Source organism: Neolamprologus multifasciatus, chromosome 22 (assembly GCF_963576455.1).
Source record: "Neolamprologus multifasciatus chromosome 22, fNeoMul1.2, whole genome shotgun sequence".
NCBI classification, from domain to species: domain Eukaryota; kingdom Metazoa; phylum Chordata; class Actinopteri; order Cichliformes; family Cichlidae; genus Neolamprologus; species Neolamprologus multifasciatus.
In genome coordinates, this window is record NC_140459.1 from 11,041,222 (window position 1) to 11,055,068 (window position 13,847).

At 37.9% G+C, this 13,847-nt stretch overlaps 1 protein-coding gene across 1 annotated transcript in view; it reads right to left on the reverse strand.

The window, feature by feature from the left end:
- Positions 1–434: 434 nt before the first annotated feature.
- Positions 435–13,847, reverse strand: part of LOC146492977 (prolyl endopeptidase) — a 14,151-nt gene continuing 738 nt past the window's right edge. Inside the window, exons 2-15 of the mRNA XM_085149828.1 lie at positions 11,507–11,581; positions 11,266–11,399; positions 11,027–11,157; positions 10,703–10,912; positions 10,472–10,593; positions 9,916–10,021; positions 8,968–9,159; positions 7,007–7,204; positions 6,504–6,607; positions 5,031–5,167; positions 3,100–3,194; positions 2,863–2,994; positions 2,024–2,180; positions 435–849 (exon numbers count right to left, since the gene is read on the reverse strand). Coding sequence (XP_085005954.1) covers positions 555–849; positions 2,024–2,180; positions 2,863–2,994; positions 3,100–3,194; positions 5,031–5,167; positions 6,504–6,607; positions 7,007–7,204; positions 8,968–9,159; positions 9,916–10,021; positions 10,472–10,593; positions 10,703–10,912; positions 11,027–11,157; positions 11,266–11,399; positions 11,507–11,581 — 2,088 coding nt within the window. The 3' untranslated portion in view covers positions 435–554. The remainder of the gene's footprint in view (positions 850–2,023; positions 2,181–2,862; positions 2,995–3,099; positions 3,195–5,030; positions 5,168–6,503; positions 6,608–7,006; positions 7,205–8,967; positions 9,160–9,915; positions 10,022–10,471; positions 10,594–10,702; positions 10,913–11,026; positions 11,158–11,265; positions 11,400–11,506; positions 11,582–13,847) is intronic.

A 13,847-nucleotide genomic window follows, 5' to 3' on the forward strand; every position in this document is an offset into this window, starting at 1 on the left:
TTAATTGTATTTTCTCATGTTTTACAGCTTTTCCTACTCATGAAGACATTCCCAGCTGTTCATATGCCACAGTGACACTTTTGCTATGATTTTGGTAACAGTACTTCTGTTGTTTTGGTAAAAAAAAATATCCCAATAATTGTAAAACATTATTTTAACACTATTGCACTTTTATTATAAACTTAAAGACTTTTGAGCTGCTCTTTCATTATGACTTACATGTCCTTTCTCATTAGGTCTATTGTAGAAGACAATATTAAGATTTAACAGACACCATGGATTATAATGCAGTAAAGGTTTTATTGAAAGTGCTTCGATCCAATTCAAGTCATTCACAAAGTTACAGTGTATTTTAAAAAAAGTTTTAAAAATTTATTTCTTACACTTCTCTAATTCGTTGCTTTAGTTGTAGCAGGACTTTGTTTAAATAGATGTATTTTTATTTTTATTCAAGAGTATGCATACCAAAGTATAAAAGTAGAAATCATTCATCCCTAAGAAAAGCCTCGATTGCTGAATATATGTTTTACCTCCCTTTTACTGTCATGTTCTCATCATTCCCTCCATTTAAGGCCTAGTGTCTCAGCAATAAAGGACATGATGTGCGTGTCCTCCAAGATGGCCTTGGCAGTAGGTTTCCCTGCACCGTGCCCACTACGGGTGTCCACCCTGACCATCAGAGGCTGACGCTGCACAGAGCTGCTGCCAACCCCATACTGCAAGGTAGCACAGAACTTCAGCGTGTGCAAAGGTACCACACGGTCGTCATGATCTGCTGTCAGAAGCAGGACAGCAGGGTAAGGAGGGCCTGAGTAAGGTGGGTGCGGCAAATTATGTACAGGAGAATACCTAAAGAGAGGATGACAAAGATCAAAAGGAAGGAAAACGTGAGGGGAGTCTCTTAACAGAGAGAACAAAGATCATAAGAGACATTTGAAAACTTTCATTTGTTATTCAGTTGTTCGTCTGTGATCTTTCAGGTTATGCGGGCAGGTGCAACACTGCGACTCGACTTTCAGATTACTGAAAACAAGACCTGACGTGAATTCTCAACGACATGCAGAGATTCTTCAGTCGTGAGTCAGAATAAGAAACACACAAAACGGGAGCTATCAGAAGACCCATCTGTTGATTAACAAAAAACATCAAACGCTTTATCAAAACAAAAATCCATCATTAAAACAAAAGTCTCCCTTAAAAAGTTTTTTGGTGATAGACAAGAGAAAACAAAAATCATGGAAAGCAAAAGTGCCATTTGGATGAGAACATGCAGTGAATCTCACTCAACCAACTTTACTGAAACCTGGTTCAAATTCAGACAACGCAGCTCGATGTTACCATTTACTGCCGTTTTCACACTTACACTCATATTTGTAATTCTAAAAATATTTAAACTAATCAAAGGAACAGTAATGATCACAATTATAGAAAGTGATACTTTAAACTTTGGTACATTTTACTTGGTTAGGTTGGTTATCTATATACTTATTTTAATCTGTGTACCTGACTTTTCTTACTCCAACCTGCTCTGTATTGTGATATACAGTTTATTTCTGTTAATTTAAGGCTTTGTTGTGGACATGTGCTGTGGTTTTCAAAGTCTGTGTGGTCAAGAACAGTGTTAAGGTTTATCAGGCAGTAGGCCACCAAGACTTTTAGTGTCACGTTGCATTTAAAGACTTCAAAAGACATCAAAAGTCTTGCTGTAGCCATTTGAAGCATGGGAATGAAACAAAAACCATCATCGTCTCTGTATTCTGACATGTAATAATAATAATAATAATATGTACAAGTACACCTCACTTTCAGAAAAAAACCTGCTTTGGCACATTATATTAAGATGTCACTCAGCTTAAGTATTACATACTCAGAAGTAAGTTCTCCCAACCGACCGTAGATTTTTTTTTGCTAGTTTTTAAATAATGCGATCAGTCATCGCAGTGGAAATACATAAGTATGCGCGTGTACATATATATTATGGATGTGTACTTTAGCGGTTTGTTCAGTGTGTGTTTTTCCATACTTGATGAGCCACTTGAACTGCTCCGGATCGTCAGAACAGCCGTAATCAGTTGTCCAAGCGTGGCCGATGGTGAATTTGTGGAATTTCAGCATATCCATAACGCCCACTTCAGCTACAACACAGCCAAACAGGTCTGGACGTTGAATCATGCATGCCGCTGTGTGTAGACTCAGAATTAGTACTGCACATTCTGTTTGCTTACAAACACACATGCATCTCAATTACTTCACACTGTAGGACACAGTCACTTCTAAATGGCTATTTACACACCAGGGAAGCAGGCATTAGTTGGATTTGTGCGATGCCATATGGCAGCCAGCCTTTGGTAAATGATGTGACTAAGCACTGTCTAATGTGGTGTTTAATAGCGAAATTAATTGAAGCTAAGCAGCTAACTACTGTTAGATGAACTTGACATTAGCAATTATGACAAAGAAGTACTATAAAAGAACACGAAGCACTGAAGTGGATGCAGCTGAGGCCAATATCATAGTGTTTTTGCCCCCCCCCCCCCTTTTTTTTTTTTTTTTGTGGCATTAGTAATAAATGTGAAAACATGAAGCTGTACTGGACTGTTACGGGTCTCATGGGTTAAATCACAGAGAAGAGGGAGCTCATCTGGTAAATTGGGGAGGAAGTAGAGGAACAGTTCCATTGGCTAATTTCAGCTATAAAAATAACGAGCAAGGTTCACACTGCTTCCCAATCTGAACGTGCAGGCAGTGGACTGTTGCATAATGGTTTCCCAGGTATACTTTTAAAACTCCCTCTGGCCTTTTCAGCAGCTATCCCACTAAAAAACATAAAGCACAGACACACACAGTTGATCCTGTACTTACCCACTAGCAGCCCTCCATTAGAGGCTCCATTGATAGCAATGAGGCTTGCTTTAGTGTACTTCTCCTGGATCAGGTACTGTGCTGCACACTGGAAGTCATCAAAGCAGTTCTGCTTGTTCGCCAAACTGCCAGCTACAAACAATACACAGCAGAAGTAGTCGTGTCAATTCCTTAAAAAAAATAAAAACCACACAATTACTTGCTTACATACTACTTAGAAACTCTGTCTTTTTGTACCTTTGTGCCAGGTGAGGCCATACTCGCCACCCCCTCTGATGTTAGCCACTGCTAGCACGCCGCCGAGGTGTTTCACAAACAGCAGAGAGGCAACACTGACCACATACAAGAGAGAATAAAGACAGAAATATTATAAGAGCACATTGCACTTAAAGAATACTGACTAGAAGTCTATAGGAAAAACATTTAAAGAGAAAGGTAGCGTTGGTCCCATCCCTGCCCCTGAAGAGCCAATCAACCCTCGAACTAGAAAATAATAAATAGACTGTATTGTTGCACTGCTGAATACACAACAGTTGCAATTATATAATGAGAAACATATCTCCCTATCATAGCAAGTTCATTGTCTTTGCTAACTATATGCATAATATGCATTAGTATGCCATTAGTTCACTGCTCTGGTGACACTGATCGTGTCAGCACTCCAGACTGAGTCTTTCATGAAGTTGTAAAGGATTATACAAAGTTACATGACAAGGACACCAAGTTTTTTTAAGCTTCTTTTTGGAGATTTTTGATTATTCCTATTATATTTAATTAGTCATGCTGTTTTTATATCACTGACATTCAAGTTAGCACCATTTCCCCATTCATTTAGAAAGTGGTGTCAAAATACTGCTAAAAAAATCAACACTTTCTTCTAGAAAGGCCTTCACAAAATCACAAGCGTATGCCACGCATGGTATTTAGAAAACAAAATGCAGAAGTAGAGTTATTGGCAGTGTGACACTTAAGTTCACAATGCGGTTTATTTAGATGTTTACAACAGTACACATATCTAAGCAGTTTCTTTTTCATTAGCACTGAATACACAGAGCGTTTCTCAGGAAATACTAATGCATACTTCCACACCCAGTCATTTACAGAGAATCCAACCTCATCAGTACTCTTTCCTCCAGAGATGAATCCAACCAGGTGTAATAAAAGTTCACTGATGGATGTAATACAGTCATAAAAATAAAAAAAATACAACCTCTTCAAATTCTAAGGTTTTCCTTATCAGGACATAATAAAATCATCTGGCCCTTAGGTTATAAAATTAGGTAAATGAACAACAACAAATGACATTACACCCTGTCATTATTTATCTAACAAAGGTAAGGCCAAAATGCACATACAAAGGCTTTCAAAATCACCTTTGGATGATTGATCTGTGTCTTCTAAACAATCTCTGCTTTTCCATTCTCTTTCTAATTGTAATATCACGAGCTTTAATATTTAATTGGCTAACTGAGGCCTTGTTGAGTCTGAAATTTAACTATGGAATTTTTATTGCAATTTCTCTGAACAATGTATGGCACAACCCTTCTGACCTCAAGAGCACCAGCAAATCTACATGAAGAAACCTGACTGAAATGCTGTGCCTGTATAGCCTCATATGCTAGGACCTTTTCGGAGTTGTGCGTAAATGAAAGTCCTCAAACCTCAACGAACTGAAACAATGTTGTAAAGAAGAATGAGGCAAAATTCCTCCACAATGATGTGAGACACTGATAAAGTCATACATAAGGTTAGACTTCAAGTTGTTCCTGGTAAAAGTTGTTGTGCAAACTGAATCATAAAGTTTTCCACATAAAATTTCTGTATTTTGGCTTAATTTTTGTTAAATAACAAATGACAAGACATAATAATAGAAATCATGTCCAGATGGGCAAAAACCTTGAACTGAGAGGGTGTCTTGTCTTCTTATTAATTTAAAGTCTCCAGCTTACAAAAAAGTTGAAGTTTGACTGTTAAATTATCAATGAATGAATCAGGGTTCATTCAGTTTAAGAGCACTGGGATTATTTTGCAGGACCATCATTATGGGTTATTGTATTTAACCTTGTTTTTCCAGTATTATAGTACCTACCATCATTGATCACACTGCTCTGAAGTACTAGGAAAAGTACATTAAAAGAAGACAGCTTTGACAGCGCAGTCGTACTTACTTAAAGTATGGTTGTATGGAGTTCTCAAAGCCTCCATATCCATAAAGTAAAACAGGATTACTCTCATCTTTCTGAATGGCCTTGGCATGTACTAAGAACATAGGGATCTTGGTTCCATCTTTACTTGGATAGAACACCTGGTACGTAGAGAAAAGTGTATTATTTGATCTGACATGTGTCAACCAATGGCTTCTTTTCTTTTTGATGTATTATTTGCGACTTCCTCAACCATGGTGAACAGAATTCTGCTAATTCTGCATCATGTGTATTCAAACAGTAGACGTGACAATTCATAACAACTATGCCTCAAAATGACAAATGTTTAGAAATCAATACAAATAAAGTAATGGGGACGTTTAGGCCTCAGAGAGTACATCCATGTACTGTCACATGTAAAATGAGTGTGATAAATCTGCTTAGCTCTGAAATGCCTATATTGAGTCCATGATCCACTGACGTGTTGAATTGCTTTGTATTTTGTAAGGAAAAGCTTTTAAATCCCTTCAATAGCCCCATGATAGTTGCTCCATCTTTAATTAACTTTTCAGCAGGAACAAATAGATCCTAACTACGGCTTAAACTTGGTCACTGCTCCCTCGTCTATAAAGATGAGTGAACCATTTCTACAAGCAGCCGTACAAGTAACAATATTATGTTACCGATGACGTGGGATGGTTTGGATCACGTTCATTTCCTGTAATTTTAATCACTTTGCCAGAGGCTGACTTCACGTCATCTATTCATAAAACTTTTCTCCAGGATCTTTGTGGCACGACTTCAGCAATTCCAATCTCCTCTCCCAGCTCCTGCTGTATATTAGTCAACATAACATGACTTATAGTCAATAGAACAAGTCTTATAGTTCACTGTGACTATAAAACTTTGAGTAAGAAACTTAATTTTTCAAGGGTTTCTAGACTCCTGCTATGCTGGGATTCTTCTTCGCAGGCCTAAAGACTCTTTTTTTTAGCTGCAGTCATTTTCTGTAGTCATTCAGCCCCCGTCCTTATTTAGTCCATCAATGGTTTCTTTTTTTTTCTAAATTTTTCACACTGCTCTAAGTTGAATGTACATTTCCTGTGTGAAGTTTCCCATTTCTGCTTTTTTTGTTGTTGTCTCTTATTAGGTTTTACAGATAAGGTGCCAGAGTCAGTTCTTTGGTTCTTGTGTTGGCCATCTAGCACCGATTGCAAACTCAAAGGCTTTTATTTGTCTGCGCAATTCACAATTTACTACTGTCAGTAAGTCATTAACTTGCATTTTCATGTCTCAAAAGAAGCATTAAAATAGCTCTTTGTATAAAATGATGAAGCGTGGGGTCATGTAAATAGCATGAAATAAAAGCTAGATCCCAAAGTCAAATTTCTAAAGCAGCAACGTCATGACTCTGAATATTAAAAGTACTGTTAAAATACATAACATTACAGTATGTTCTACTGAAATTAAGCAGATGACCAGAAAGAGTGATATTACCTGTCTGGTCTCAATGTCTTCATGTTTGATACCCTTTACCTCCACCTCTCTGAAGACTTTGGGTTCTGGGTTTGGCTCACTCAGGTCACAGTGGTAAATGATACCTGGATACAGCATAATAGAAATCAAAGTTAGACTTCCAGCGTGACTGGTTGCATTTAAATAGTTAAATATATGGTCATTTTATTAAGAAATTCTGATTATATCATGCAAATTAATTCAATTTCAAAAGACATGATCTGCAACTTTAGTAAAATAGGCTAATTATAGGAGTATTTTATGTTGCAATTAATCCTCTGTTGTAATAACAATAGCAAACAGCTGCACATCAGAAAGCATTTAATCTGTTAAATATCTGCCTTGGTCACACAAACTCATACTTTATTGAGTTTTTGGAGAAGTAATTGCAATAATATTTGTATATTTTTTTGCATGGAATAAGAAGTGTATTTCATGTGGTTCATACTCGTGGAAAAACTCAAGTATATAAAAACTGGAATTGCCTGGTGTAGTAAAGGAGGTAAACTTGTAGAAGAACTCAGAGTGTTTCTTCTTGCAGCTCACTCCGGCCACAGTGCCCACATCCAGTGGCAGGTCTCTGACAAGCCGGCCTGTAGACAACTCGCATACTTGCAGGATATCCTTCACATCATGGACATAGTTGACCAACAGGTGGTGCTGGTTCACACAAGACACAAAGCCTGCAGGAAAATAAAGGAGGAAGTAATGCAAAATGTCTTTGGGGAGGGGGTTGTCAAAAACAATGTATCCAAGCGGCACTGAATTTCTGTCTTTGTCTTCCTTTCTAGATCACACTATTTATACTTCCTCCTCCTGTCGATTCCCGACAATGATCTAAGCAATAAATCATGCAATACGGCATGCAATAAAAAAATCTCATGATTACTCAAGTATAAGGTATAAACACTTTTCAATATGAATATATAAAATTGTTTTTAAGTTAAGTTTTGTAATTGATGCATAACTACATGTGCAAAGGGCAGAATAACTGCAGGAATAAACTATAAATCCATGTTCTGTACCTAATAAAGTCCCAACAGCCTACAGATGTTAAGATAGCTGTGGTAGTATCTACGTACATTATATGCGATAACTACAGTTCCATGCACGGCATTTTGTCCTTTTCAAGACAAAATGTTAAATGTTGAAACGGTGACTTTATATTTAATCCTAGCGCTATTATACTATACAATTACAAGGATCACAATTAGGCTACATTTGGGAGCGTTTCAGTAATAACAAAACTGATGTTGGGCATGTAGTTAAACTGGAATGCAACAGAGACCACAACGATTTATCACCTTAGAAAATTACAGAGGAGAGCAGTCAGTTTTGTCTTGAACAGGTTGGTGAACCTGAGTGACTAGATACTATCAAATGAAACCATCAATCCTTAATGTGAATGGCATTTTTTCTATAACTGTTTGACACCATGGCGACAAGTGTGTGTTACTTTACCCAAGCAGCACCAAGCAAAAAAAGCAATTTAAGAATATTTAAAGAAAAAAAACAGAAACCAAGAAAAAAAAAAAAACCAATACCATTGCCAGTAATTAGTTAGGAAATAACTTGCACTAGTAAAAAAGTATTACTGGTTTCATTTAGTAACATATTATTTCAAAAACCCTGAATAGTCAGTTTATGAAAATTTCATTGCTCTTAATAATACCTGAATTAGTTATAAAGGTATTTAGGGCCAGTTTAACTCAATAGCTGCCAACAGTAACTGAAACATTATGTTGTTTAATACAACACTGTAAGCCCTTCATAAAATGTGATTTAAATTTCTTTTAACAATATAGAATTTACATTATTATTTTTATCAGTCCAGTATTGCCCAAGTTCAAATTTCAACTATGTTCCTCTTTTCTCTTTAACATGTGTAGTTTCCCAGTGCACCAAAAGCTATACAGCTGTTTTTACCACAAGTAAAATGTTGTGACGTGTTGTTCGCACTTCTCAAAGGTACCATGGACATTTGTGTATGTTTCATTCATCTCCAAGTACAATTACGGTCATTCAAGTGACACGAACAAAGAAAAAAAAAATTACAACACAAAGTGCTTATGGACAGAGTTTCACTTTTTGAGCAGAGTTCCCTCTGACGAAGGTTTTGAACCACAGACAGACATGCAAGTTCCCGATTGTTGTGGCTGGACCGTCATCGAAACATCAGGACAGAAATTCGGCTTAAAACTATTTTGCAAGATTTTAAGAGGTGAATTGTGGAAGTACAGTTCTATGAATAAACCCTTCACACATTTCTAAGGACTGTTGGAGTTTCAGATGCTGTCATGCGTTTAGCAGCAAATTTGCTTTTATTAACTCTCAGACACTGCATTGCAGATAGTTCTCCACAAAAGAAATGTACTAAGACTACATGCCACTACATAATTCACTCTCTACTACAGTATGCTTTAATGACATTTCCATTTTATCTCACCCAGGACGTCTTTATCATGCTGTGGTATGAGGGTAGTCCAGTGCTGTCTGTCTGGTTTCTCGATGTCTATGTTGATGAGACAGTATCGAGGCGCATCCAAGTTGGAGCGGAAAGTAAACACAGTTCCCTCATTGGTAACATAAGAGTACTGAGCATCAAAGTTGTCCACAAGTTTGACCCACGGCAGCAGACCTGCAGAAGTAGATAAATAAAATGACAAAAACCCCAAAACTGATATTTATCACTAGCACTGAGTATTAGGAACTAGTATTAGCTTATAAACCCTCATTTGCAGTGGCTTGTAAAAAACAATAACAAGTTCTCATAGCAGGCTTGCAGTAGAAGGTTTCATAACTTCTGTGTGGGAGGATTTCTTTTCCTCAACTTAAAACAGGCCACATTTTGAATTTCGAAATCTCAACATTTACTTCACTAATGGTTGAGTCACAGGCATCAGTTCATGTCTGTGTTGACACGTCTTAATGACAAAGCTGGCGTATTTTTCACAAAACTGCCCAAGCAACGGCTACTTAGAAGCTATATATGTTGACACTGAGTCATGCTGCAGTCCATACTGCTTCATGAACACTTCTCATGAAAGATGAGTTGTTCGTTTGGGGGGAATTGTAAAGAACTGGCAGTTCTTTACAATTCAAATCATTTTTAATGTTTTTTGCATGCTACATACAAGTCTGAAACGTTTCAAAAATTTTTCATGCCACTTTAGATGCTATCCTCCAACAAAATAACTCCCAATTTGTGGCAATTCACAAATGAATACTGGCTAATGAGGTAAAGCTGGGAGGAAACTAACTACCATGAACCTACCTGTCATGGCCAGATCAGCATTTTGCAGTGTGATGCAATGAGAATACCAACTATATACCTGTGATCTTACATCTCCATAAGACACATGAGTTAATGCGTTTATGAGTATTTAACACAGACCTTTTATGCCATCGGGGAGCTGCTTTAGGTCGCAGTACCACAGCTGGTTGACAGGCTCACAGCCTTCAGTGATCGACAAAACAGCATATCTGCCGTCATCTGATATCTGGGAAGAGAATTTTTTTTTTAAAGTCAACACAGGGAGGGGAAAGAGAATTTGAGAAGCAGCTGACGTGAAAATGCCAATGTAGGCTTTGCCATAAAAGTATAATCTTTGCTCTTAGAATCCCCTAAAAAGACGCACTCATATAAAACAGTTGGGTGTTTAATCATTTTAAAATACCAAATAGGACAAAAGATGCTATAATCCAATGCAATTTGCAATATTAGGTTCATGTAGTTTGCAGAAAACTAATTTAATTTCAGTAGCAATCAAATTCTTCTCTTTTCTGACCAGAGTGTCAACTCCTTAGAGTAAGCACTGCAATGGCCTAATGGGTTTCTTCCTTTTAAAACAGGAACGAACCATTAGCAGACCCCAACTCAATAAGGGTAACACATCTGCTCGAGCCTGCCCAGGTAGGGCACTAATGATTCAAGAAAGCTATAGACTTACGGTCACTGCACTGTGCCACTTGGGATGATCAGGGAACTCTGCTACCAGAATGTCTTCTGACTGGTTGGTGCCAATAACATGGTAGTAGAGCTTCTGATTCATGTTGCTGGTGGTCTCAGTGCCTTCAGCAAAATACAAAGTAGTTAAATACTAAATACGTTTCAAACTAGATTAGTTAAATGTGTTGTTTCTGCGCAGCGTAAGTTTATTTGCACAATATCCCTTTCTAACCATCAGTTTTTCCTTCCTGGCGTGGGTAACAGTTATAAAAGATGCCCTTTGCATCATGAGTCCAGGCCAAGCAACTGAATTTAACCCTTTCCAGAACATCAGGCAGTGGGCTGAGGTCATCGGCCTTCATGAAATGCACCGTTACCCAGTCTGAGCCACTGCTACTCAAACCATAAGCAAAAAATTCACACTCTTCTGACAGTCGCCCCACTAAATAGAGAAGGAGATGAAAGAGAAAAGAAGTTAGCAGTGCAAATTTAGCATCATTCCATCTCTGTTGCCTGTATGTCTGTGATCGATAACAAGTTCTGCAATTTGGCTAACTTTTCAGTGCCACAGTTCCATCTTCAGAAAGCTTATTAGGATCAAAGAATACAGTTGCGGGTGCATCGAGAGAGTCCTGCACATACAGCACATCCTGGTTCTGAAGCCCTTTGTTGTGAGAGTAGAAATATCTGAAAAGAGACAAGAAACTACAGTGAGGGAAAGCATTGCTGTTGTTGTTGACTTAAGTCAAGTGAAGTATAAATGCTGATAACCATTAATTAAAATTCAGCTATTACCTCTTCCCCCTTTTGTAAGGGCAACTGTACTTGGGATAATTATAGACCTCAGTGAGCCGCTGATGGAACTGTGCCCGGATGGCGCACTGCTCCAGGTACGGCATAGTGAGTTTGTTCTGCTCTTCAACAAAGGCCTGCGTAACAAAAACGACATGACAAGGGATGAAATGCAGATGGTTTTTTTGGGTGAAGAACCAACAGTAGCATTCTTCCAAAAAAATAAAAAAAAATCATCATGTACCATTGTTTCTGCACCATCAGGGTCTTCCAGCCATGCATATGGATCACCGATTTTAGTTCCATGGTAATCATCCACCTGTTCCAAAGATGCACAGAGAAGCTAAACATGAACAAACAGGAATAAGCCGGAACAAACATACAAACGCATAAACAAAGAGCGCGTCTCATCGTTGGCATTCAAACCCAATTTTCTTGACAGAAAGGATTGTCTCATTGATACTTCCTTTGAAAAGCATTTTTCTCTGGAACTGCAGAGCATCATACTTCATAACTGTCAACTGTATCAGAAATTTTTGGCTCATCAACTTGATGCTTATCAGCACTGGAATTTGGATTACTACTCCAAGCACTTTTGATAGGCCGACCTTGATGCACCAGTGAGCAGACTGGAGTTACTGCAAGTTCTCTTAAACCACAAACACCCACACATACGCATTTCCATAATGTGCCCATTTCCACTAATCCAAATAAAAATTAATGTTCCAGTAGTTTTCTGTCAATGAAAAACAACTATTAACGCTTCAAAGAAATAAGGCCCGTCACATTTTCCACTTCGACCTGAAAGCACAGCCCGTTGTCCACATCGCCTTTGACTTGTGGTGAAAAACTCATTTCAGTACCAGTTTATGGCACACATCAAGGACATTAGAAAAAACCCATTTCACCGTAGATTGGAATCATTTTATACAAATTTTCTATACAAATGTATATACTGAAATGCATTGTTAGTTATTTTTAGGTAGTTTTAATTTAACGTTACACAAGATACATGTGGCACACTAAGCTTTTAAAATAGTTTAGAGTATCGTTGTGGTGGTATTATATATATTTCTTAACATCTACAGCAAACTCCTGGTCCAAATCTATGACAGGACATCGATAGCAGGATGCAAAACCACATTTTTTCACTTCAGTCACAAGCCATCTCTTTTCTTGGCATCTCACATTACACAACAGAGACATGTGGCATCAGATTGTTACATGGACTCTGTATGTGGGATGTACTCCCACTGACTGGTTCCTAAGAATTAAGAGGGAAATTTGACCAAACTCTAAATGTGACACTGCAAAACAGCTCTTGTCCACAACCTACCTACTCATAGTTTATTTTAACAATACAAATTCACCACCAGTTGCCTGAGATCAACCAGTGTGAAATGTTTTACTTAGGATGGATGTTTCAAGTACAGACATTTTTCACGTTCTCGAATGCCGTACTGTTAGTGCGAGACTTAAGTCTGAGAAAAATTAGCATACAACAAAGAACTGGTTAATCCTCACCACATTAACATTTAGGCACCTTTATTGGCCCACTCTGCTCATCTTTCTGTCTCTCCTTCTTTCAGCATGCCTTTCTTTCTATCTTTCTTTACTGAGTGTTGACTGAATGCAACCAAGCTAATGTCCTCCTGGAAAGACAGTCTGACTGGCTTTTTCACTATCTGCCTTCGTGCCTTCCTGCCAGTTGAGATCAGGTGAAACACAGTAGTAAACCTACATCTCATAAACCTTAGAATGATCCCTGAGGCAGTGCGAGACATCCTAAGATTAGAGACAACCTTTACGTCGGCACAGGTATGGATCGGCTGGTCATTTTAAACATTTGTGGCTTATAGAGTGGTAAATTTTCAAATACTAGAGGGACCCGTCAGTTTTTATTTATACTCAAAAACCCACACGAAACAAATTTGTATCACATTCAGTTTAGCTTTGAACCATCAATGCATGCATGCATACATGTCTAGTCATGTATGCATACATACATGACTAGACATAGATGTCATAACTCACCATTCTAAAGTATAAATGTGAAAATTTTATAGGTGCAGTATTTTATTTATTTAGTCACAAGTAACTAAGCAATTTCCAAACATATTCAGCCACAGCGCTTCATCTAATTTTACTTGAGGCTGTCCGTTTTTGGCTACTGTCACCTCTGTTCATCTTTGCTAGTGCACCGTTCATCTGATAGATGTTATCATTTCATTTCGGACGTTTGCTTGCAACTGCTGTACCAGGCCATGCATATCTCTTGGTGTTCTACCCCTGTACATACAGCCTATGTTCACTTGAGTTTAATGATTGAATGCCACTGCAAGTCAGACTGCATTCTGCTTCACTTTTACTTTTAAGCACAATGAAGACATACTTAGGGCTGTAAATGCAGCTAGGGAAGCTGGGGACGTTTTGTGTGTCAAAAGTAAACATTTGGTAACGTTTGGCACGACCTTTCTTGTATTAAAGTATCACTAACTTAAATCGATATGGAATTATAATTGAGTGCAAGGTGGCTTTAAAAGCAACGTTTGCATGATTCACTAAACATGCAACGCCACTTTGGT